This window comes from Mustela nivalis, assembly GCF_964662115.1.
Source record: "Mustela nivalis genome assembly, chromosome: 5".
Lineage (NCBI taxonomy): Eukaryota > Metazoa > Chordata > Mammalia > Carnivora > Mustelidae > Mustela > Mustela nivalis.
Genome location: NC_139024.1, coordinates 62360861 through 62387902, shown reverse-complemented (window position 1 = coordinate 62387902; position 27042 = coordinate 62360861). Strand labels below are relative to the sequence as shown.

The 27042-nt window shown below is 42.0% G+C and overlaps 1 protein-coding gene across 5 annotated transcripts in view; it reads left to right on the top strand.

Moving 5' to 3' along the window:
• ECT2L (epithelial cell transforming 2 like) overlaps positions 1–27042 on the top strand; it is a 73832-nt gene that overhangs the window by 38708 nt on the left and 8082 nt on the right. For 3 of the 5 annotated variants that reach the window (XM_082731072.1, XM_082731068.1, XM_082731069.1), the window contains 12 exons: positions 1390–1518; positions 6419–6511; positions 8031–8213; positions 9974–10077; positions 12131–12256; positions 17265–17351; positions 18522–18736; positions 19935–20082; positions 21729–21802; positions 21902–22058; positions 22735–22800; positions 24366–24454. In XM_082731072.1, the coding sequence (XP_082587198.1) occupies positions 1390–1518; positions 6419–6511; positions 8031–8213; positions 9974–10077; positions 12131–12256; positions 17265–17351; positions 18522–18736; positions 19935–20082; positions 21729–21802; positions 21902–22058; positions 22735–22800; positions 24366–24454 (1471 nt within the window). The remainder of the gene's footprint in view (positions 1–1389; positions 1519–6418; positions 6512–8030; positions 8214–9973; positions 10078–12130; positions 12257–17264; positions 17352–18521; positions 18737–19934; positions 20083–21728; positions 21803–21901; positions 22059–22734; positions 22801–24365; positions 24455–27042) is intronic. The other 2 variants (XM_082731070.1, XM_082731071.1) reach the window with 2 other exon arrangements.

The window sequence follows — 27042 nt, the reverse complement described above, 5'->3', positions numbered from 1 at the left end:
TGTTGTGTGGGGTTTATATTTATGATTAATTACATGGTAGCTTTTCTCTAAATGACAGAGGAGAGTTATTGATTACAAATTTACACTGTAGTGTAGTAGGTTTACCTCTCATGGAGTAGAAGGACCCAGTAGGGTTTTCTAACATCTCAGACTTTTTGTTCTGCACATGAGAAAGATTTCCAAACTTTGCCTTTTGTTTTCTTATTTATTTATTTATTTATTTATTAAGGGGGGTTGGGGGAGAGAAAAAGAGAGAGAGAGATAGTAATGGGAGAGAGAGAATCTTAAGTAGGCTCCATGCCCATCACAGAGCGGATGCAGGGTTGAGTCTCACACTCTGAGATCATGACCTGAACGGAATTCAAGAGTTGAATGCTTAACCGACTGAGCCACCCAGGCATCCCGCACTGGTTTTTTTTTTTTTTTTTAAATCAAGAGTAACATAACAAAATAACTGAAAACTAAAGTTTCCCTTTAAATAATCGTTGTGTTTCCCCAGGAGCTTTTGTCTTAAAACCAACAACAAAATGAAATCTCTTACTCCGGGCATCTGAAGAGGTCCTTCCATTCTGTATCTAGATGTCTCGATGGAAAGAATTGAAGTGTTGGGATTCTTGCCTGACTTTGTTTTCATTTCGTTCCTGGGATTTAAGAATTCAGAGTCTCTGGGACACCTTTAGAAATGGGTCTAGACACATAGAGATTCACTGAATCATCATACAGAATTCCCAGGAAGTAAGAGTTTCAGTGATGTTTACCACCTTTCGGGAGTCTTCTGTTCTGAATGACTTTTTTTTTTTTTTTTTTTTTTTTCTGACATCTTTACTTTGCAACTTGGTGGCAAAAGTGGCAGGACGTGACTGGCCATCTACCCCGGACTCTGCTGGGAGCCTGCTAATGCACACTGCTGCTCAGTGAAGGCAGAGAGACAAGGTCCTAAAACTAAGTGCACAGTGTCCAGTAAATCCAGAACGTGAAGGAGAGTGTGGGCCATGCAGGAGTCCTTTTGTGACCCTAATATGGTGTAGCATGAGAGCACGGGCAAGCTCCAGATCAGGCTCTTACGAGCAGTCTCTAGCTTTTTTTTTTTTTTTTTTTTTAAAGACTTTATTTATTTATTGGGCAGACAGAGACCAGAAGTAGGCAGAGAGGCAGGCAGAGAGAGGGGAGGAAGCAGGCTCCCTGCTGAGCAGAGAGCCTGATGCAGGGCTCGATCCCAGGACCGTGGGATCATGACCCGAGCTGAAGGCAGAGGCTTTAACCCACTGAGCTACCCAGACGCCCCCAGACTCTAGCATTTTGAATTAGGATTGCATTTTCCCAGAGTGCTAAGAGTTTCTGCTCATGATAAAGTTACAAACTAATATGACATTTTGAGTTTTTCCTCAGGTTATAAAATTGGTATTGGAAACTTATTGAGACCTGAAGTGAGAGACTTCTGGGAGAAACTAGGAAGCTGTGTGGCCCCTGAAGAAGAAGGGGGTCACGTGGACCTCTTTGTACCTCTTGGAGCATCAGGTCAGTTTTCAAAGGCAGTGGTCATGCCTACCCCCAATGATATTTTGGGAATTTTTGAAATGCCTTCAGTTCTAATAATTCAGTCACATTTTACTCTTTTTTTCTTTTTCTCTTACACCTCATACCCTCAGGTATTTAAGGGGGAAAGAGCTGGGGTTAGTTTGTCTGAGGAAACTGTCCCTGCAGAATAAGGTTACTAGTGACCTGAGCCAGCCAGGGATATTATCTGTAGCTCTTCTGGAAAATATAATAAAACCAGCCTCCTCTACACAGGGGAAAATGTCTGAACCCATAATCAACTGGTCTGAGAAAAGCCTCCCTGATGTGTTCTGAAGGAGTGAGCATGAACTTGGTGACCAAGGACCTTGGGCTTGAGTCCCACACGTGCCACTTGAGCTGTGTGACCTTAGGCAAGTTTGTGGACCTGTTTCCTCATATGAAAGTTAGTATAGTAGCACCTTACAAGACTTGTATCAAAATAATGTAAATACTTATAATAAATACACTTAAAATACAATAAAAATAAAGATTTAAATAATATTTGAATATTAAAAACAGCCAAGTGCTTGGTAAAGAGGAGACTGGTTGCTGATCCCAAAGGTCTGATATCATTTTAAGTGCCCATCTGTCTAATATCAGTCCCTAGAACTCAAAGTTGATTTCAGTACTTGAAGAGAAACTCTGGAAACATTAAGACAAATTCACTTTTTAGACATCTGTTCAATAAAAGCTCTGCATTCATGGGCTTTTTTTTTTTTTTTTTTTTTTTTAATGCCAAGCAGAGCAAGGCAGAGGGAGTATAAAATTAAATTTTCTCAAACGGTTTCTTATTCCCATTCCTTAGGGAACTGTGAGTTTTAAAGTTCGCTCTACTCCTCACATTTCCCTGAACTGTTCGTACATGCCAAGTATGCCTCTGGCAGGCTTCAACCAGGGGAAAGGGAAAAACAAAAGGATGGGAAGGGGTTTAAAAGAAAACAAATTATAAAATCATAAAAAAATTTTTTTACACAGTTATGACAATTAATGTAATCTTAACTAAAGACAATATGCATAGAAAAATCTAGGAGGAAATATAACACAATTATTAACAGCATCTATCTCCAGATGTGTTTTTCAGGTTTCCTACTTTTGAAATCAGAACACGGAGGGTGGGGTTCCTCTGTTTAAAACCCGTGCGTGTGTGGGGGAGGGCGGCAGGATACAGATAAGGGTTTGGAAGGATACCTACGAAATGTATTAACAACAGTTGGATAAGGAACTTTTCTTTCCTTGTATTATTTTTCCTTTTCTTTTATCTCCAGTGAACTAGTATTACTTTCGTAAGGAAAGCATAGCAATTTTTTTTTTGTTTGTTAAGATTTTATTTTTTTAAGTAACCTCTACACCCAACGAGGGTCTCAAACTTAGAACCCGGAGATCAAGAGTCACACATTCCACCAACTGAGCCAGCCAGGCGCCTCGCAAAGGAAATTTTTTAACCGGAGTAGTAGAAAAAGAAGGGATTTGGGAAAGTAAGGCATTGAAAGGGATCAGGAGTAGGGCAAAAGGGGGAAAAGAATAGATTTGATGACTTTAAAATTGTCTTAAGTGAAAGTTGATGGCACTGAACAGCAAATTTCTCACCACCATTTTGGCCCCCAAATCATCCCCTGAACTCATCAAACACAATTTCCACCTGGACAAGCCATCAAGACCCTGGTTCAGATGAAAGACCTCAGCTTCTCAGTCCAAAAATCTCTCTTCTGCCACCTCAGGCATTACTCAGGAGCTTATCATCCCAGTAGCTGTAAGTAAGGCCTCCGAGAGCTTGATCTCCAACATTTTTCTCTGAGTACCACCTCCAAAACATGCACCAAATATTCCAAACATCCATGTTCCAAATACTCCTACTGTGTCAGCCCTTTGCCTCAAGACCTCCAATGCACACACTCGCACGTTTCCAACTCTCTTGTCTCCACGCCTCCATCCTCTGCTCCTTCTTTGTTAAACCTGGATTCAATGGTTGTTATTATCGTTACTCTGGTGCGAAGAATCTGAACTTCTTTGTCTCCCTTTCTCGGGCTGAACTCCAGTGCTCCTTAAACACCACCGTCTGTATGCTCTCCGCTGCCTGCACGAAGCAGCTGGGTTGAAAACCGTGCTATGGCTTTTCTTATTCATCTAACCTGACTTCACTGCCATAAATATCAAATGCGATTGCGGCACTGACAACGAATCCCCCCACCCTCCCGTGGTAAATTTCTTTCCCACTCTGAGAGGACTACATCATCCCCTCCCCTCCTTCGTCCATCGCTCGAGAACCTTCCTCTCACCTATTGACCTCACCTTTTACTGCCCTGAGAAAACGCCTGAATTTCCCTCCCACCACCAAACCCACCACATACCCCACCTCTTACCTTCATTCTCTGTCTTCCCTTCTGTCCCGACGGAAGAAGCAGCTCTGCTCAAGTCAGCACCCACTTGGGCTCTGTATCCCAACCCCTTTCACCTCCTCACGACCACATTCCCACACTCAGTTCTCTCCGACAGCCTCAACTCCCCCTCTTTCTTCGGTCATGCCTATCAAACCAGGAACACCTGTAGTGCCAGCTCCTCTGCTAAAAAGAGAGAAAGTGAGACCATACACTTTCCCTCACCTGTATACACTCAACCTAGATACACCTCCATAGGGACTATACCCTGGGTTCTCAAGTGGTAATATCTGTCTGAGTCACCTAGAAGGCTTATTGAAGTACACACCACTGGATCTCATCCTAGCACTTCTCACTCACCACGTCTGGCATGGGGGCTGAGAATTTTCATTTCTGATGAGTTCCCAGGTGCTGCTGTTGCTGCTGCTTAACGAGGCTCTACTCCAGATTCTCTCTCTCCCCCTCTGCCTCTGCCCCTCCCCCTGCTCACTCACCGTCTCTCTCTAAAATAAATAATAAAATAAATAAAATTTTAAAAAATTTCAAGCCTCTTTATCAAGGTCTAAATAATGTAAGATAAATTGTACATATTTAAAGTGTGCATTTAGATAAATTTTGACATGTGAAAATATTTTATGTGAAACCATAAAATAATCAAGATAAGGAACGTAGTCACCGCTCCGCCAATTTTCCTCATGCCAGTCTGTTTTTTCCTCCTGCTTCTCCCTATTCCCATCCTGAATTCACATTGTGAAAGATCTCCTCTCTTTCATGATGCATTAGTTTGTATTTTATAGAATTTTCTACAAATGGAAACATACACCGTGCATTCTTTTTTGTCAGGCTTCTTTCACTCAAAAGAATTATTTTAGATTCCTCTGTTTGATGCTTGTATCAATGGCTTCTTGTTTTTTTTATTGCTGGGAATTACTGCATTGTACGTATATACCACAATTTGTTTATTTAGTCACTTGTTGATAGATATTTGAGTTCTTTCCAGTTCCCGGGTCCTAACACAGAAAGCAGCTATGAAACTATGTGTGAACATATGCTTTTATTTCTCTTGGATAAATACCTAGGAGTGGAATGGCTGGGTCAATATGAAAGGTGTTAATTTTTTAAACACTGGCTGAACTGTTTTCTGGAGTAGTTGTATAATTTTACATTTCCACAAGCAATGTATGAGAACTCTAGTTGCATAGTATCCCACACGGGTATGTAGTCTTGTTAATGTGAGCTGTGTGCGTGGGAGTGCCAGAGTATCTCACTGGGGTTTGAATTTGCATTTACCTCATGACTGATGATGCTGAACATCTTTTCATGCACTTACCTGCCACTCATTGGTCTTCGTTTGTGTGTTGTCTGTCCGAATCTTCTGCTCATTTTTAAAATTAGGTTGTTTTCTTACTGAGAACTCTTTATGTATTCTAGAAAAGGCATTTATAAATATTTTCTCTCACTCTGTGACTTATGTTTTTCTTCTCCGAACAGTCCCTTTTGAAGAGATGAAGTTCTTAATTTTTGTGAAGTCAAATTTATTTTTTTTTTAGGTTATACTTTTAATGTCGTATCTGGACACTATCTGACTGAAGTTCACAATATTTTCTTTATTTTAGAAATAAAGAATTTCTTCTACACTATTTATAGTTTTGACTTTTAGATTTCTGAGCTGTTGACTTATTTGTTTGTTCATAGAGTTTTAGAAGTATGGGTTGAAGTTTCATGGTTTTTTTTTTTTTTTTAACTCATGGATATCTCATTTTTCTAGCACCATTCCTTGTAAAGACTATCCTTTTCTCAGTGCATTTGATTTGCATCTTTGTTGAAACCAACTGACTACACAGATGTAGGTATACCTAGGGATTCTATTTGATTTCTTTGATCCATTCCAATTAAAAAATTAGACCCCAATACATGAGAGACATCCCAACCTTTCAGCCACTGTTATCTTGTTCCAACCAATTTGGAGTAATTGTTTATTCTTAGACCACAAAGAATTAAAAAATATAACCCAGTGTATTAATTTCGATCAAAGTAATTCCTTCTATATGATGAATCCAATCTTTATGCTGGGTCGCTGAAGATGGGGTGAAATTGATGCCACACTCAAGTTCATATTGAGCGGTTCCAACAGTTTTAAATTTGTCCTCTTATGAGACATCTCCTTTGAGTCAGACTATTTTAGAAAATATACATAGACTTTTCTCTGTCTCTGTCCTGAGTATTCTGACTTTGAAAATATGCACCAGGTCAGTCTTCCTGCATGGTCTCTCCACTCTGTTGTTTAGTCCTCGTTAATTAAGCGTCTGGACTTCAGCACTTAGCGGTGGGCTATAAAGTGCTTACGGGCTGTTCCATAGGGATTTGAATTGAAGATGAGAAATCCTAGCAGTCTTGCTTGGCCAGCTTAGCGTTCCTAAGTAATACTTAATGTTTCCAAGGAAAAACCTGTGAGTAAACCAATGAAAGTGTTTTTGACTCTGCAGAGGCAGGACTGGAAGTTCTTTCCCAGCTGTCTCAACTAACTGGCACGTTCTTTACTGCGCCTACTGGAATTGCAACCGGCTCTTACCAGCACAGTAAGTGTATATGGGGGCTGAGCACGTGACTGTCTTCCATTCCCTCTCAAAAGGAATGCTGTCACTACCCAAACGGTGTCATTTCCCACTGCCCACTGTCCTATCAAGTGCTTAGAAAGGGATTATTTATTACAAATGTTTGCTTCAAGCCATCATGTACACAAACCCTGTTGAAAACGTCATTTTTAATAATTAGGGATGAATAGTTGCTGATCTAGAGAAATAACAAGTACCAAGAGTTATTCTTAGTGAGACGGAATCAATGTGGTTTCCTTTGGAAATAAGAACGGCAGCTCTGAAGAGAGAGTGAAGGCTTGATCAGGTTCCAGTTCAACTGCATTATCTGAGAGGAAGAACAAGGATAAAATATACACCTGGAATTAGTTTCACTTAGATACTGAAGCTGCAGATATTAAATGTGCATGTAACATTGACTAACCAACAAAAAACCCACACTGCTCTGCTAAAGTAACAAGAACCATTTTCCCCTTTAAAACTCCCTGGCTTCCTATTACATAGGGTTTGGGACCACGTAGAAACCACATAAAGCAAGACATCGCTAATCCCATATTTGAAGGGGCTTTCAAACCTGGGGAGAACTGGCATGATTGGAAACCTGTAAGGGAAAAGATTTCATGTATCTACAGAAAAGCACATTGACCTGCTAGATTTTTGTAGCAGAAGTCACTTATTAATTTCAGCTCTGTAGCTGCATGACCAAGTGCTAGACAACACACTGGGCCTCCTGCGGAGAGGACGGCAGCCTTGCATTGGGGAGCAGGGAGCAAGCACCGTTCTTTATGGGGCAGCTCTTCTTCCTTTTCTCCTCCTCTGTCTTCTCTTCCTTCTGTTCATCTTCCTTTTCCCTTTCGTCTTCTTAGTTTTCTTCTAGGAAAGCATGTCATAAAGAGTTGCTCTTGTTTATCAGTAAAAAGGGGGAAGGGGAATCAAATAAGGCTATCTATCCATTGAGGACACAAAATCAGATTTCACATGTCCCAGCATCATACAGTAATTGACTTCCAAGGAGAATTTCTTTAAGCACCCACTTACAGTCATGTAGAGAAACTGAGAGAGAGAGAGAGAGAGAGCCCAACCCGACATGATGTAAGGAAGCCATAGGTTTGGCTAACCCAAGATGACTTCGGATAGCATGGTGGGGAAACCAGGCAGAGTGGGGTTTTCTTGTATGTTCATTTTAGGATCTAAAGAAAAAGCAGCACCTTCTTGCCCACTCTGCTTCCTGATATACAAGTCCCACCACTATTCAATTTTGATTTCAAATGTAACATGTCAACCTTATGTGTCAAAGAACAGATAGGCAGCATTTGAAATTATTCCTTCTTGAACTTCTAATTTTACGTTTAAAAGCAGATGATGGGTGTTTCTCTTAGTCTTCTAATGAGAGAAAGGAATAAGCCTGCTGTAAACACAACTTAGTTTTTATTGTACTGTAAACAAGAAGAATTCTTTCATCGAAGCTCCGACCTGCAATACTAAAAGGAGAAAATCATGTCAGTTCTAGGTGATTGGCTGGGACGACCGTGGGAAAGGGCTCCCTGCTCCATCTACTTCAGGGAATCAAAGCTGCAGACGTGGTCCAGTCTCACGGATTTTCTGGAAGACACCTTGAAATCAGTAAGGAAACAGTTAAGTCCTCTTTTCAAGGAGTTACAGAAGAACATCAGTGCCAGGATAATAGGTAAGAACTCTCGCTGCTTCTCTTGCAGTTTCTTCATGAAGGTCCTTCGTAACTGGAGGGAATTCCAGGGCAGGAAGGGCTCGAGCAAATGTTGGCTTCCATACCTGTTCAGTAAAACTTTCTTTCCTTTGTTTTTCATATCTCCTTTCAAAGGTAATGACTATCCACTGACAACAAGTATATTCATCTTCAAAATGCTGAAGGTAGTTCCTTTTAAATAATGGTGCTTTACTAATCCTATGCCAGTCAGTGGGTTGACTAGACAAAGCTCACAGAGTGTTTGCTAAGCCAGAGGGCTCTGCCCTTCTTCTCACCGCAGCCTGCTCTAAAAGTTAAGCTCCTCTTAGACACAGCACCCACTACTTAAATTGTTCTACGATTATGCTCTATGCATTTTCTATATAAAATATTCAGTTTGGTGGGGGCTCCCCAGACCTCTGCTGAACCTATTGGACATCACTGAATTTATCATCCCATTTGCAGTCCCTACACATGACAAATCTATCATAATAGAGTCTTGGAAGCCATTTTCTGTGTCAACCAGAGCTTCCCCTAAATCAGTCTATTCTTTAAGATGAAATTTTTGGTTTGTTTTGTTTTGTTTACTTATCATCTGGCTAAATGACCACCATCCCCATCTTTTTTGATAGATTTTTTATTTATTTACTTGACAGACAGAAATCACAAGTAGGCAGAGAGGCAGGCGGGCGTGGAGGGTGAAGCAGGCTCCCCGCTGAGCAGGGAGTCCGATGTGGGGCTCGATCCCAGGATCCTGGGATCATGACCTGAGCCGAAGGCAGAGGCTTAACCCACTGAGCCACCCAGGCGCCCCCTCCGCATCCATCTTTAACCACCTATTTATCTTATCCCTAACTCTTCCCATCTGACTAAAATACCCTTGAAATTAAGTCATTATTTAATTACATCTTACTTCCTTCTTCCCTCCTTGCTCTGCTTCCTGTTGAGGTCTTATCACCACAATGACTATCTACACAATGGGTGTTTGCATGTAGATATTTCATGTCAGTGCATGTCCTACATCACTTTACATAAATGCCTCCAAATCAGGGAGATGTCTTCTTGACTTTATGTACTATCTGCTTGACCACACTTAGTAGATGTTCAGCCAGTATTTTAAAAAGTTTATAAGGCTATATAGAAATGATTTCTCCTGGTTTTTTACACAAATAATTAAGGACCAAAGAGAAAAGCAGAAAAAAATTTAGCGTTTTTCAAGATAGAAGTATTCTTTGATGATATTTGTAAGAAATGAGAAGTTAGATGGAATAAAAACATTTGCATATCAATGCACATTGTTCAAAGTATTAAAAATATAAAAAGATGTCTGTGTAACTATAGTTGTATGTTATTTGCTGTAGACTCAAGGTATTTAAGTCTTGAACTCAAAGAGGAGGAGGAAATTTTGGTGGGAAGGAGAATCTAAAATTTAAACTTATAGGGTCTATAATGTTCACATGTTCTCTCCTTATTGTCCAATTTATAGATTCTATTTAATATGGCTTCACCAGGATGGGTAGTTGTTAATATGCTTTACATTTAGTTACTCTTGCTCAATTCATATTTTATCATGGGGAATAATCCCCACGGCATAGTAGAATTTTAACTTTTATGCTTCACATTTTTTTAATACACTAAAAAGCAACTGTGAGGAATAAGCTATTTTCTTGATCATATCTCATGATCACATCTTTATTAATTAATAAATTAATTCCAAGGCATATGGCCTTATATATTTACAGGGCAATTTACTTCTGACAACATGCATGTGGCTAACATTCTGAATAACCAAGAAATTGCACAAACTCTGGCAGATGGATTGATGGAACTTTCAAAAGAAAATTCTGTGAGTGTTTCCTTGAAGAAAGCAAACTTTAAAAACCTAACACTTAAGTACATTTTTAGTTTGTGCTGATTTTTTTTTTTTAACCAATTTATCCCTTGGGAGACACAATTTCCTCTGAGAAATTACATCAGGTTGTAAAAATAGCCACTGAGAGATTCTGGGCCCAAAATGTATTAGGTACACAAAACAGACAAATATAGGGGCACCTGGGTGGCTCAGTTGGTTATGCATCAGCTTTCAGCTCAGGTCATGATCCCAGGGTCCTGGGATGGAGCCTGCTTCTCCCCCTCTATCTCCCCCTCCCCCTGCTCGTGTTCTCCCTATCCCATTCAAATAAATAACTAAAATCTTTTTTTAAAAAATAGTCAAACAGGAAAATTTTTCTAGGTTATTTAAAACATATTTGTTGTGCACTGTTTTCTGACTTATGATTAATTTCAGTCAGAAGTGACTTCCTTGGGGTGCCTGGGTGGCTCAGTGGGTTAAGTCTCTGCCTTCAGCTCAGGTCATGAACTCAGGGTCCTGGAATCAAGCCCCACATGGGTGGGGGGGTCTCTGCTCAGCAGGGAGCCTGCTCCCCCCCCCTCTCTCTGCCTGCTCTCTTCCTACTTGTGATCTCTCTCTCTGTCAAATAAATAAATAAAATCTTTAAAAATAAAAAAAAGAAGTGACTTCCTTAAATAACATGTTAGTGGCTTTATGATTCACATAAACATTACTCAACAGTTTCAACCATTAATAGTATGATAGGAAAAACAAGTAAGCATGAAACTGATAGAAAATGATGAAGTGCAAAAAAGGCTAGCTGAGACGGTGGGGAAGAGAACAGAAAAGAACAGAAATAAGCAAATCAATAATTTGGTTGGGGACAGGCATTGGGGAAGCGTGAAGAAGCATTTTTTTCAGAGACCAGTCTTGGCTCTTCTCCCAGAAAAGTCAGTCCATACATCAGGAAATAGTGAGGGGGGACCGTTTCCAAGACCTCTGTCTGCCCCGAGACAACAGCAAGGCTCTAGGACCACAGACTATGCAGCTCTGTTCTGGGGAAGTGGAGAACAGGCTAGGATCAGGGACAATAGCAATGTACCTGATGCCACATAAGGGCTTCAGTTCCCCACAGTATGATCCTCAATCCTTCTCTTCCACTGTAGTTAATTCTACTTTGTGGATGAATTTACCATCACCTTTGTACGTGTTCTTTATCTACCAGGGGTCTGCTCTGGTTTCAAGTTGGTTGCCTGGGGAAGCAGCAGGCATCTCCGGAGCTAGCTGTGCACAGTGTGGAGGCTGAGAAGCTGCAGGTGGCCATGATCTGTCTACCCTGAAGACCCAGCTCCTCACTGTTCCAGCTATGCATTGGCAGCCGGGGCGCCTGGGTGGCTCAGTGGGTTAAAGCCTCTGCCTTTTGCTCAGGTCACCATCCTAGGTTCCTGGGATCGAGCCCTGCATCTGCATCAGGCTCTCTGCTCAGTGAGGAGCCTGCTTCCCTCTCTCTCTCTGACTGCCTCTCTTCCTACTTGTGACCTCTGTCTGTCAAATAAATAAATAAAATCTGTAAAAATAAAATAAAATAAAATAATTTTATATGACGTCATTTCATGGGTACTCAAACCTGTAGCCTGAGATGCAACCACATGTGGGGGTGTCCTAGGCTGTTCTGCACTGTCATCCTACTGCAAGGGTCCCTTCCGTGCTTCTCTCCCCCACCCTGAGAAAGCAGGCTCCCCTCTGTCACATTCCTCATCTGGCCTTGAGACTGATGTGGGCCAACCTGGGCCACTTTGGTTCTGACCATCTTGAGACCTTCCCACAAGACCTTGGCATCCTAATTGGATTGTGACAATAAGAGAACTGCAATTACTACAAAGTCCCATTTACAGATCTTGACTGAAAAATACTTTGTTTTCTAGACTATCATTTAGGTAGAAAGAAGAAAACACAACTAAAAATATGTTCTTTTTTCTGCTGTACCTGTATTGACCTGTTTTGCAGGTGAATGCTTTAACCGAAAATTCTTTTTTCTTTTGATGTGTTGTGGGGGTGAATTTTTTAGGACAAACCTCTGGAGTTTTTGTCCAGTTTTCTGCTGAAGCGGTGTGGTAAAGGGTGCAAGGATTTTGAAGAAAATGTTATTTCAACAAAATGTGATCCAAAGGCAGCGTTCAGTTTACTCCTGAAGGTAAAGTGACTGCTGCAATTTTATGCCATTATTTTGCTGCACAGTTAAACACCTGAGGTTAAGAAATTTGTAAACAAAAAAAGAAAGAAAGAAAGAAAGAAAGAAAGAAAGAAAGAAAGAAAGAAAGAAAGAAAATTCGTAAACAATAATGATAATTCTACTTGGAAAGCCTTCAGCTTGTCTTTTCTCCTAAGAACTTCCCTTTCACGGATTATTATTTTTAAAAAGGGTGTTTTGTAGTTTCACACCGAGAGTGACATTAAGGCACCTCTGAGTGGAAGCCGCCTCACTGACTAGGGTAGCACGGCGGGGTGGCGGGAGGCGCCCCGGCGCCACTGGCATGGATCCGCTCACTGGGCAGAGCCCTGACACAGACGAAAGAGAGTGTTTTCATTTGCAGCTTAGGACACATTTTTGGTGAAATAAGGGCACGTTCTTCTTTTCTTAGTTGAGATTCCAATACTTAAAAGGAAAAAAAAGTGGCTTTGAAAACCAGTTCTTCAAGCAAACCAGAATAATTTTGCCAGTAGTATGTTCAGAACCCAGCCATCCCCCTTGGTTCCGTGAAATAATCAGGATTCGGAAAACACGGAAAATTGCCTTGTCATTCAGAGAGCTGGTTGCTATGAAAATGTCATTTCAGAACCACGTGACGCTCATAGAAAAATCAGCTCTAGGATGATCGAAGGCTGGGGATGCCACCCCAGCCCCATGGAAACTATTGGTAGGAATACACCTGGGAGTTCTATCAAGCAGACAAATAATTTGTTGCCCTATTAACCTGCTATTCCGGAAGCTTCTGCTCCCACGTCTTTCGAAGACAGCACAGTGCAGGGAAGGGCAAACAGGGAGGGCTGCCGGGTGCAGCGTCCCCTCGGCCAGGCTGCAGACCTGCTCAGCAACATGGCAGGCCCACAGGTGTGCGCCCGTTACCAGGGAAGGATCCTGGCTTTCACTGTCCTCCCCTCCAAGGTGACTTATATTTCCCAAGCGTAAGCTTCCTTTCCAAGAAGAGTCCTAACACATTTCCAGGGAATCTGAGCCTTTTTAAGCCAGAGCCCTGCTTGCTTCATGTGCCCTGCGCTAGGTCGGGAAACTCTCATGGACCATGCGCCAGTCAGGATTCTCCAGAGAACCAGAACAAATAGTATATGTATGTGTGTGTATTTATAATTTATAAGTATGCTATATATATACACAGTAGTATATAATATCCTATACCATATATACTATACTATGTAAGTATATCATATAATATTATATAGTATGTAGAATACTATATACATAGTTTACTATGTATACACATATATGCTAATAGCATACATATATACATGTATATACATATATACATATATACACATATATGCTAATAGCATACACATATATACATGTATATATATATACATGTATGTGTATATAACACAGATTTGTTATAAGAAATTGGCTCACATAATTATGGAAGCTAAGAAGTCATAAAATCTGCAGGGTGAGCCTATAAGCTGGAGATACACCCAGGAAAGCCAATAGTACAGTTCTAGTCCAAAAGCTGGCAGGCTCAAAACCCAGGAAGAGCTGATGTTCCAGCTCAAGTCCAAAGGCAGGAGAAAACCAGTATCTCAGTTTGAAGATTATCAGGCAGGGGGAATTCTCTCTTACTTGAGGGAGGTCCAGGCTTTTCATTCTATGGTCATTCAACTAATTGCATCAGGCCCACCCACATTATGGAGGGGCAAGGTGCATCACTCGGTCTGCCTATTTCAGTGGCAATCTCATCAAAAACACCCTCACAGACACACCCAGAGTGATTTGACCAAATGTCTTGGCACCCCGTGGCCCAGTCATGTTGACACAAAATTAACCATCACAGACAGTTTCTCAGTTAGCAGTTAACTATGTGCCCCCCGCCGCACCTCTCAGTCTTCCCAGTTCCGTTCTCTAAGTATTGATGGGAATGCAAGGCACTGTGTTGTACCCTGGAAACAGACAACACAGTAAGACAGTCCCTGCGTTGAGGTCGATAAAGCCTGCACAGAAGTGGATGATACACAGGATGATTGGTGCCTGTTACCGGGGTGCACAGGAGGGAATCGGAACACCAAAGTGGGTATTTAATCGAGATTTTTCCTTTTGCTTCTCGAGACCTTTTACCTTATTATGGCAGCTGCTATCTTTTGAGATAGGTGGGGATTAGTCTCCCAAAAAGGTGGATGTTATCTCCATTCATCCTTCAGCCTGTGAAAGCCTTTGGAAAACAGCTCTCTGGGCTCTAGAACCACCGGTGTTCTCCTACTTCCCAAAGGGGGATGCCCAATGTGCAACTGCACCCCACAGGGTCCAAATTCTTCTGAAGCCCTCACAAAGTCTGTGTCATTCCTGACTCCCTGGAAACCTTTCTGAGGTTCTTCCCCGCGCTTCCCCTTTATTCTTAAGGGTGCAGCTGTCACCCTCAACCCCAGGCACATAGACCCCAGGAACGTTCCTCTTTGAAGCCTGAACACTAGAAGGAAGCAGAGGGCGCAAAAATGATCAGCACTTCCTCCTCTGAAGTGTTTCTTTTCCATTTGTAAGACAATTGGCAAGAACCACGTCTGGAAACTCTGAAACCTCAAAGAATGGTCACTAGGAGCATTTCCTCTCAAAGACACTTGCATTCTATCCTCTGGCAGATAAGATTCACTTTGAGTTGGGTCTTTCCAACCTACTATTGACCTAAACACCTAATCACTTGAATAAAATAGTATAGCAGGTTTGGGCTTGAAGTCGCCTTGCTGCAGGAAAACAGGCCTGCTAGTGTGACACCACCCACCTGTAATAAATCTACAGAAGTGGAAGACTGTAATGCCTAGGATTTCTTAAAAAAAAAGAAAAAAAAATCAAATTACACAAGGTATGTATTAGATTCTTATTTGGTTTTCTATCATTTAACACTTAAGAGGTTGTGCACAAAGCCCATGAAACAAAATTGGGGACTTTCAGGACAAAAAACCATGGCTTAAACGTAGGTACCGGATTAAGATAAAATAGAGAAACTGAGTTTCTGCACACATTAGAGTTTATTTTTTAAACGGTAGATATTTCCTCTGAAGGGCACACCAAAACTCACAGCCCTAGGAATGGGCAGTAATGGCGTTTACTGAGAAAACTGTTTTAAAGACCCTTCCGTAGGGGTCCCATCAGAGAGCTTGCTTGCCAAACCCAGGACCAGAGACACACACATGGAGCTGTGTGCAAAGGCATGACCAGACAGGGCCTTCCCTCCCTCCAGAAGGCCCAGACTCTACCCATATAAGTACATATAGATAGGTGTGTTTGTGTGCCTGTCTGTCTGTGTCCCTACCCTCTGTCCAGTCAGATCCTACCCATCCACTACTGCCCAGTCTGTACTCACTCCCGGCTTGGCCTAGCTGGGGTGTTTACCCTGATACTCTACAGCCACAGTGAGAGGCCACAGCCAGAATCGTCGTGGTCCCTGAGTTCTACCTGTCGTGTGCACAACAACTTCTGGCCCCTAATTTAGGGGCTGAGTGTCTTCTGGGAGAAGCATCAGCAATAACTAGGATGTATCTGGAAAAGGCAGACAAGGTAGGAAGATTCCCACCATGAATCAGAGGTCTCAGAGAGAGAGCCTAGGCAAAGGCCCACCAACCCAAAAATAAGAGTTCCGTTATAAATGTGCCAAGTTTGCTGTTCCTGTTACTTCCTCTGAATTCATACCTGAAAACAAAGTAAGGGATGACATCTTTATCTAAAAATCGTCTAGGGGCGACTGGTGGCTCAGTCAGTGAAACATCTGACCTTTGATTTCACTGCAGGTCTGATCTCAGGATAGTGAGATCGAGCGTGCAGTCTGCGTTGGGCTGGAGCCTGTTTGAGATTCTCTTTCTGGCTCTCACTGCACCCCCCTACCCCCACCCCTACTCCCCACCTTCTCTTGGGGGAAAGAAGTGCAAACCGGGGAGAAGTCTGCCTGCTCCACTGGGGGACCTTGGCTCTTACACAAAGGCTTCGGGCAGCCGTACAGCACGGCTGCAGATACAAAATGAAAATTCCATTTTGTCTGAGGAGAGTAAGGCAAAACAAAAAAGTCTTGGCTATTAATTGATGTTTTTCTTCCAGTCTCACCCGTAGATCTTAAGGGATTACCATGAGTAGTTTTGTCCCTAACGGGGAAGGGCAGCTCTGGTAATCGGGAATGTCAACCTGGGGGGGGGGGGCATTGTTCCATTGTTTGGGTGGACCCCGCAGGCAGCAGGTGGGACTGTTGTGTTTTGTTTGTTTTGAGAGATAGAGCCAAGGAGTTGGGGCAGAGGGAATGTGAGAGAGAAAATCTTAAGCAGGCTCCTTGCCCAGTGCGGATCCTGACACAGGGCTGCATCTCACGACCCTGAGATCATGACCTGAGCCAAAACCAAGAGTCAGTGGCTTATCCCACTTAGCCTCCCAGGCGCCCCAGGACTATTTTTTCTAATGTGCTAATTTATATGGAAGCCACAAGAACAGCTAACAAGGAAAGTGAAGAAGGAATAAGCTATATTTAAATGTGGAAACAGGTCTGGAGAGAGCGTGAGAACTGTTTCTGACACATTTTCATTAGTTGAAAAAAGGGGTGGATTTTTACAAAGTGCTGAGCTTTCTTCTGGCAATTTCAAAAGATAAGCCATTTGCCCTCAGGTGACAAGGGTCGGAATGAGGCAGAAGCCGGGATTGGGTGGGATTCCTTGAGCATCAGTCCCCTGCCTCCCCGGGGGGAAAGGGGGGCTGCCCTGAATTTTGTTTGTCAAGTATAATGTAGTTCTTAGGAAGCTGAAGGTTATTTTTTTTTTTTCTCAATGTAAGATTTAATATAAGAGAGTCATCGCATGTGTCAAGTGCTTCATTCATTGTATTCGGGGTACAGCCTGGTTCAGTACAGACAGCTACTGGAGCCTCCTAAGGGCACAGCACCGGCTGGCCATTCAGACAGCTCAAGGCCTGTCCCCAAATAATCAGCTTTGCATTGAATCTTCAGGAAAGAAATGTTCTAGAAGACAAACCACAGGACACAAAATCAAGTCTCAGCAACAATGATCCAAATTTGGAGATGCTGATTAAACTGGTAAGCCCACCCTTACACAGTGAGAATTTTCCATTTGTTTTGCTCCTGACAAAAAAAAAAAAAAAGGCTTCAGTCTTTATTATGGTTAATTCTTTTTTTTTCTTGAAAGTTTCCCTTAGGGAAATTAAACAACAACAACAACAAAAAAACCAAAATCAATCCTAAATATAATTGAGGGGGGAATCCAAGGGTAGATTTTTCTTTTGAGTAAGTCCTGGTCTGAAAAGAAGTCGAACCAAGAGGACCAAGTGTGTGTCTTGGGAGCAAGAGCTATCTTGGTGCTACCTGGATCTTCTAATAGGACACGAAGACAGGATTTAAAGCAATGGGTCACAGTTTCTAACTACCCTACCGACAGGTGGTCTGACTTCAAAGGCTGGGTATGACCCATATAAATTTCAGGGCCGTCTTTCTGTCTGCAAAGGGTAGAGCAGGGAGGAGGCTGCAGGCAGACAGAGGCTGGGGCCTGTCCTGTCCTCCGGCACCGCACACACTTTTCACCCCTCCCCTCATGAAAGAATTCATCATGGTATTTTCCTTCTCGGAATCCTTTAAGGTAGACGTTAACAACCCCATTTTGTAGGTGAGGAGCTCAAGTTAGAACACTTAACTTCCCTAAGGGCCGACAGCCAGGGGCAGAGACACGTGAATCCCTCAGGCCTCAATCCCCACCGTCCCCCCAACACTGAGCAAATCCACCTGGTGCTCAAGGCACAGGTGTGGACCTCGCGGCATGGGCACTCGCACACCCTCAGATCCATCCCCAGGAATCACCAAGGCCGAGGGGGCTCAGGTTGTGCCGTGAGTATGACAGCATCTCATCTCACTATTGGTCATAAACACCTGACGTTTGTTTTAAGACAACAACGAAAGGTTCCAAATGGAAACCTTTATTCAAAATGATTATCAATATTGGAGAACGCCAATATTTAAAAAAAAAAAAATTGTATGCATAAAAATGTAACATGGGTTCCAAGTCAGCTGCCAGATGGGATACAATTTTTTTTAACTCCTTAGATAAAACTTAACCAAGAACAGTGTGTTTATAGTATTTCATAGAGTGAGTCACTGCCTGACTGTTCCGCCTATCATTTCTCTACCACCTTGGACTTTTCAGGGTCTTTGAGGCTGTAACCCAGTAACCTTTGAGTTCCTCATGCCTTTCTCCAGGAGAGAAAGCTCCGGATGGACTCAGCTGAGAAGCGATCGAGAGTTGCAGGGGAACTCTTACAGAGCGAGAGAAAATACGTGCAGATGCTGGAAATTGTGAGAGATGTCTACGTATCGCCCCTGAAAGCAGCCTTGTCATCAAACAGAGCGATTCTCAGTGCTGCAAACATCCACATCATTTTCTCAGATATTTTGCAGATTTTAAGTCTCAATAGGTAAACGCTGAAGAGGCACTTTTTCTTTTTTTTTTTTTTTAAGATTTTATTTATTTATTTGTCAGAGAGAGAGAGCAAGAGCAAGCACAGGCAGACAGAGTGGCAGGCAGAATCAGAGGGAGAAGCAGGCTCCCTGCGGAGCAAGGAGCCCGATATGGGACTCGATCCCAGGACGCTGGGATCATGACCTGAGCCGAAGGCAGCCGCTTAACCAACTGAGCCACCCAGGTGTCCCGAGGCACTTTTTCAAATACGCATGATGCCATTGGAAGAACCCACACTTAGTTGTTTCAAAAGCTGTACCAAGGGGCCGCTTCGTGGAGCCCCTAATCGTCTCAGAAGAGAGGGCTCTTGCCACAGGGCTGTGAGCGATAGTGAGGAGGCCCCGGGACGACCCCCGCCTCATTTCCACACCACAGTTCCCGGAGCGGGGCTCAGGGTCTGGGGGTTCTCTATTCCATGCATTGTTCACCCCAAAGCAGGAGGAAGGAGAATGGTCTGGCACCGTTCTTAGTCAGCAGCGTCCAGTTGAGCAAAGGGAAAGAAAACTAGGGGTTTCATGGGATCCTGGGCTGAGAGAACCAGGGCCGGGGGTCAGCTGAATGACAACATATTGTTTCAAGAATGATCACACAGAAAAGTGATCATGGGTGCGGGCACAGATACACCGGGCCACTCTGCCAGTATCTCTCTGGGTAACTCGGATGCTCCTCACCCTCCGGGCCCCAGGCCCTGCAGAAGGAAGAGGTCGGACTAGGCCTCGTCCCTGTTTCAAGGCCTGTGACGGCTGAATGACGGGTGACACCAGGTCCACAGCAGTGGGCCGCTCAGGAGTTACAGGATTTGAAGTGAGTTGAGCCCTCTCCTCTGAGGACTGTAAGAAACCTTCCCCGTCTGCCTGGCTGGCCACGTGGGAGTGGGACAGTCAAGGGTCAGCCCTGTGGAGGCCAGCCTGGGGCTCCGACTCAGGGAATTAAGAGGAAAAGGCAAGAATCCACCAGAGTCAACCTCCTCCCTCACACCCCCGCCCCCCGCCCCTCCTCCCTTCCGGGCACATCTGCCCTGCTCTGTGTCAGGCAGACAGATCGGACAAAAGCCTGGCTAGGTTGCACAATCGACAACTAATTTATTTTCATTTTTTAAGTTTCTAGGTTATTCCAGGCCCGTATTTCACAGGCGTGCTTTTCTCATACGGCAGGCAGTTTCTAGACCATCTGAGAGACAGACTACAGGAGTGGAGCCCAGCCCACTGCGTGGGAGAACTATTCCTCAAGTTTGGAAGCCAGCTGAACACATATACCAATTTCTTCAACAATTACCCGGTTGTTCTGAGAACTATAGAGAAGGTAATGATTGAGTTATCACTCAGGCCTGAATGAGACTTTCTGAGCTTGGTAGGAACTTTTGTGTGCAATCCAAAGGGCTAGGATTAACAGGAAAGACTTCTTCCCCGCTCTTAGCTTCCAGGTGACCGTGAGCTCTTTGAGGACGGGGGCCCCTGACCGACTTAATTTTGTATCACCAAGGGTTAACACAGTGCTTGATACGGTGGGACCCAGGAACTTGTTGTTGGGCTGAGCTAATCATACAAACTGTCAGGTTTTCATCTACCTGCCCCAATACTCTGTGGTTCAGTTACAGAGAAATGTTTCACAATGGGTCGAAGCAGGAGCGAGAGCCTTGATTCTACTCTGCCAACACAGTGCTCTGCAGCTTGGATGAGTTCAAGGCTCTTATGGAGAAAAAGAATTAATAATCCATACGCTTCTTGGAATAAGGACACTCCGTTTGTGAAATCTCACTATGAAATAAGGATTTCTTTGTCTTCCATTGCTTGGAGAGTTCGTGATAAACAATTTTTCCCTTCATGACTTAAGCCGTATGTAGTCTGGGCAGGAATCTTCGGCTCCCCTCTGTGCCACTCACCGCTTTTGCTGGGCTCTCTTTTGAAGGCAGTGAGCTCTCTTTCTTCCTCTTCAATGTGAGTCAAAAGTGGAGCAGAAGAGTGTCCCTTGCACTTCCGCTAGCATCCACTATATTTACTTGGACCGTGTCCACCTGTCTGAACTGAGGCCCTCAGGGGTAGGCCTGGATGCCTGGATGCCTCTGGACAAGTCCTGACCTCAGATGTCTCCCTTTGTAGTTTCATTCTGACCCCACAAAGGGAGTTTAAATACTGCTGGACAATGATTATGTGAAAGTTGAGTGAATAAGGCCATTGCAGAGAACCAACGTTTAGAACAAGAATGGAAGCAAAGTGTCACATAATATTATAAATTGATACTAAAATTATTATAGTTAGGGATAATAGTAATATCTATTTCACTAGCATGGGGTGTGCAGATAAATAGTCAGTAAACGTGAGCTGTTAATATTACACCCCGCGACTATTTGATGCATTCCTGGCATCTCTGAGGCACTTCTGTACGGCCACTTCCTGAGTGCTCTAACAGTGATGAAAGGATACTTTAAAACAGATATTTAGCAGAGCGGAGCCCCCTGATGATGTTACTATGGAAAACATAGTTAACTGCAGCATTACAGTGAATACTATTAATAGTTTCTTACTGTGGAGATAGCATTTACTGCCTGACGGGCAGGATCCTTACAGATAGGATTGTTCCCCTCACCCTCAAGAGTTAGGTAGCGTAATCCATGCAAAAGCTCAGGCTTGCAGAAGTTAAATAACTTGATAGGGCCTCGTAGAATTAGATCGAATTCAATTAGAATTGTAATGTTAATCCAGGCCTAGCTGGTGGCAAAGTCCATTTTGTCTATACTGATTAAGTTTACGGAATAGGGTTAATTTACGATATAATTAATACACTGTGCTTAGTATATTAGTAAGTCTCGATAGGACTAGCCGTACTTGGGTTCGAGGTAGTTGTTGCCCTTTTGCTTTGAGTGCTTCATAGATCATGCTTGTCTGGCGGAACAGAAGGCTTGCCAACTGTACTACAGAGCAAAATTTTGACATAATGCTCACCTTTAGTCCAGAGAAATGACACCAGCATTCCGAGCTTTCCTGAAGAGACGTGATAAGACCGTTGTTACCAAAATGCTGAGGTAAGTTCTGAGGGAGTGCACCGCAGGGGCGCCCCAAGGACATGGCACACTTTGGCCTTCAGAGAGCAACCAGGGTTCCCTTTTCTCTGCCTCATACAGCCTCCCGGAGCTGCTTTTGTACCCATCGCGAAGATTTGAAGAGTATATGAATCTTCTCTATGCTCTGAGGCTTCACACTCCCGCAGGACACGCTGACCGTGGGAGCCTGACCGCTGCCATTGACCAACTCAAAACATATAAAAGTTACATAGATGAGGTTGGGGGCTGATGAGCGTTCGTGTCCTTTACAAATGTTACAATACTTTGCCGTACTGACTCAAAGATCCTGAAATATCTTATCCCTTTGTGGCATACTTCAAAGTCTTTCTTCCTCTTAATGTGAAATGATTGGGTTCAGTGATTTTGAGCACTAAGAGGGTCTATTCAAAGCCAAACAACATGAGACAGAATGTTTTCAGATACCTGGATAAGTGCAATAAAACTTTTATTAATATGAAAGTGTGAAGAATTGAATATATGGATTGATTTTTCTAGACAATGAAAAGAAAAAAAAAGTAAAATCCTTTGTTTTTGAGGGTACTTCTTATGAATGAACTTTCCCGCCTCAGTAAAGATCGCAATCATAATTATTCTCTGAAAGAATTCAGCATCTTGGAAGATAGTACTATCATTCTGAAAATATTGTTGTGATGTGCATATTACACAGGCATCTGGGCTGAATGTAGACCGATAACCTCTTTTGCCCTGAAGATTGTGAACACAGTCTTGTCACTTGCCTCTTTGTCTTCAAACACTGGGGGCACAAAATTGAGATTCTTATTAAAGTGTATGAAAATCCCGAGCCGTGTACAAGAGCCATAAAATATTTAAATCTATTTTTACATATAAAAATCTCATAATTTCAGTTTGCCTAAAATCCCTTTGTTTACTAGATGAAGCACAACATCGGTATGAAAGATCAGCTGTCAGAAATACAGAGAATCGTCTGGGGATGCCCGGTACGTATTCGGACGTACTCACTGCATCTCATGCTCGTGAATATATCCTCAAGTTAGGGCAAAAGGAGGCTTGTCGATTTCAATTCAGCTACCATCTGTTGCACGCCTGCTGCGTGCTGTGTGCTGGCAAGCTTTCCCAGTTCCCCTCCTTGCTAGCTGTAAAGAGGCATATGAGAAGACACACAGGTGGACTTGATCCTATCCCATAACTTGGCTGCAGTCTTAGCTCCTTAACTGGTACTTCTGTGAACATGACCTCCTTTTGGGAAAGGGACCATGTATTCTATTGTTTTATTATCTTCCTATACATCGTGTCTGGTGTAGGATTCTGTGCCCTGAGGATATCTGAAAAAATTTTTAGGTGTTAGTTGTTCCCTATAGAATATCATCTGGTCCCAGTCTACCTTCTCTCTTATTGCCTTGCCTTCCACTTCACGATCAGAGGATGCAAATCTACTTAGTCCTCCAATAATGTTAGCCTTTCTCCACACATTTGTGCTTTGCCTGTGCTTTTTCCTTCTTGAAATTGCCTTTCTCACTCCACTGGGTAAACTATCCATCCTTTAAAAATCCAATTCAATCATCATCTTCCTTGTAAAGTTTCCCCAACATCTCCAGCTGTGAGCCCCTCTCCCCAAGCCCCATCTTGGGTATCCTGAAGCACCCTGAACATCTCTGTCACACTTTTTTTTACAAACCTGTTAACGTCATCAGACATGAGCTACAATTTACTTGTCATCTAATGTTTGGCATATAGTAGGAGCTCAATATATGAATTATGTTGAACTAAAGTACCAATTTGAAACATTTTTATTTGGTCAAATTGGGGAAACAAGTTGGAGCTGTTTTATTAGAATTCAGATCTGCACATTTTGGTAGGGAGAGTGGAGTTTGGATTACAAAAAGTCCAAAATCTTGGAACTCACAGAGTTGGAGTTTATCTCTAGATCACTGTTTACATCAAGTGATCATCTCATGGCTAGATCAGTACAAGGGTCTAACTTCTGAATTTGTAACAATCCATTCACTTCCTTTTCTTCAAAGACCCCATCTTACCTGCTCCCACCCCCTCTTTTTCTTTTTTAATACTAGAAAGACTTTTAAAGCATTTATATATAAAACAGTAATTTCAGTAGTTTTAAAAATTAGACAACACCCTCAAATATAGTTTTAATTGTGAAGTCTGTGGTCTTTCTAAAAAAAATCTGTTTTGCCAATAACAAAAACATTCACTTTTTTTTTTTTTTAAAGATTTTATTTATTTATTTGACAGAGAGAAATCACAAGTAGATGGAGAGGCAGGAAGAGAGAGAGAGAGGGAAGCAGGCTCTCCGCTGAGCAGAGAGCCTGATGCGGGACTCGATCCCAGGACTCTGAGATCATGACCTGAGCCGAAGGCAGCGGCCCAACCCACTGAGCCACCCAGGCGCCCACATTCACTTTTTCATAATTAAACTGAGTTCTACTCCACACAGCTTCTGGGATATGAAACAGTTCTTCAGTGGGATACTTTTTTATTTTCTCCAAATTTATGAATGTTTCTGATTTTGTTTTTTATTTCATAGACTCTATTAGAAGAAAGCAGATATCTGATTAGGGTCCAAGATGTAGCCCAACTTCACTGCTGTGATGAGGCAGTAAGTTTCTCTTTAAGGTAAGCATTGAACTGTCCGATGGCTGTGACTACGTCTTGCTTATCTTGTACCTGGGATCCAGTACAATGGCTGACCTAAGTTTGCAACAGATCTTTGCACTGGACTGAAAACTTAAACATACATTCCCCTGCAGCTTTATTACCTTATTCACATTCCAGGCAGCTACTAGATGGAATGGGAGAAAACATAATCTCTGCCAGAACCACAAACTGCATAGACGCAGGAATTCTGAGGTTGGTCACTTTCCTACTGAAAGGAGAGCCAAGTGTTGTGAGTGTCACACACTAGTGATTTGCTCACCTATAAGAAAGAGAAGATCAGTTAATTATCCTGATAGTTATTGAGGTTAGTATTACAAAGGTCTCACCAAGAGACCATCATTATATTGAGGTCTCACCATTTCTGGTTTGCACAGTGCTTACAGCAGTGTAAGAACAAAAGACAGGTGACAATTTCCATAAGCTAGCATCCCCCTTCTTCTTTTAGAACAACGATGAACAAACCTTTTCTGTAAAGGGTCAGATCATAAATATCCTAGGTCTTGTTGCCCAGATTATTTTACTACTTCACGATTATAACATAAAAACAGCAAAATAATGATATAACATAAATAATACAGCACATAAATGAACAAGTGTGGCTGTGTTACAATAAAACTTGATTCACAAAACAAATGGTGGGGCCATAATTTGCTGATACCTATATTAGAAAATTGTTTGCAAAACTATGTTCTCAGTATTAATGGCAAAGATGACAATTCAACAACTAACCAAATGGAGAGAAATAAACTCCTTTAATTTATCCAACTCTAATAAAAGAAATAAAAATTGATTTGCCTATTATTTCAGTGAATATTTCCCATAGGTGTAGGTCAGGGAGTGGTTGGAAGAATCCCAATGCTTTCACCTCTATTCTTGCCTAGAGTAGTTCTAAATGAAAAGTCATGCAATTGTGTCACTTTTCTCATGATCAGTATTTTTGTTTTATTTGTTTTGTTGTTTTTGTTCAGTAGCGATAGAAACGAGCTGCATTGATGGAAGGAAACTAGCTATCAAACCAACAATTCTAAACACGCTGGTGTAGTAGGAGACATGCTAGGATTATCCCAGTTTTTTTTTTTTTATTAGAATTTATTTAACCTTCATGTATTCATGAAGGTAACACTCTCCTTTTATGTAAGCCTGAGTTTCTGAACTACATAATTTACCTTTTCTCTAAAGAACTTCTTTTAACATTTCTTGCTAGGCAGATCTACTGGCAATGAATTTTGATTTTTGTTTGAGAATCTTTATTTCTCTTTCCCTTTTGAAGAATAGTTTTGCTGGCTACGGAATCTGGGTTGCTGGGTTATTTTCTTTCAACACTTATTCTACTTTACTCTCTTCTTGCTTGCCAGTTTCTGAGGAGACATCCAATGCTATTCTTGTCCTTCTTTGGTAAAGTGGGCTTTTTCTTTTGTTTGTTTTGTTTTGGTTTAGTTTTGTTTTTGTTCTTTGAAGATTTTATCTTTGTCTTTGATTTTCTGGAGTTTGAATGTAATATGCCTACTTGGTATTTTTTTGGTATTCACCCTGCTTGGTATTCTGTAAACTTTCTGGATCTGTGATTTGGTAACTGTCAATAATTTTAGAAAATTCTCAGCCATTATCACTTCAAGTATTTCTTCTGTTCCTTTATCTTTGTTCTCCATGTGATATTCCCATTAGACCTATGTACACTTTTTGTATTTGTCCCAGATTTCTTGGTTAATCTGTTCCTTTCTTTTTCAATCTTTTTTTTTTCTCTTTGCTTTTCACTTGGTAAGTTTCTATTGATGTATCTTCAGGCTCATCGATTCTTTCCTTGGCTATGTCCAGGCGGCTAACAAGCCCATCAAAGGCGTTATTCATTTCCATTTCAGTGTTTTTAATTTCTACAATTTCTTTTTAATTATTTCTTAGAGTTTCCATTTCCTTATTTTACTCATCTGTTCTTTTGTTGCATGTTGTCCACTTTTTCATTAGCGTCCTTGACTTACTTATTATAAATATTTCAAATTCCTGGTCTAATAATTCCAACAACATCCCTGCCATATAAGTCTAGTTCTGATGATTGCCTTATCAAACTGTTCTTTCTCTTAGCATGACTTGTAATTTTTTGTTGAAAGCTAGACGTAATGTATTAAGTGAAAGGGACTGAGGCAAATAGGTCTTCAGTGTGAGGTTTCAGGTTTATATGACTAGATGTTAGCCTGTGTTTACTATTGTTGTAACTGTGGTGTCACAGGCTACAATTTATTTTGGTGTTCTTGTTTTTGTCTCCCTCGCTGCCATTGAGTTTCCCTAGAGACCCCTTAAATAGGGGTCCGAAGCTTCTAGTTCTTTTCAGCTATAATCCCTTGTTATTATAAGGAATTCTGTCGATGCGGTATCAAATGGGAAAGGAGGAGAAGGGAAGAGTTCTATAGTTTCATGGTTAGGTCTTAGTTTTTTAGTGAGCTTGTGCCCCAGGCTAGGACTTTCACAAATGTTTTTCATTCCTTTCTGTTTCTTGTTTTGTTTCCTTCCATTTTGTGTACTGTCTCTAAGAGACAGGAAGGCTAGAAGGG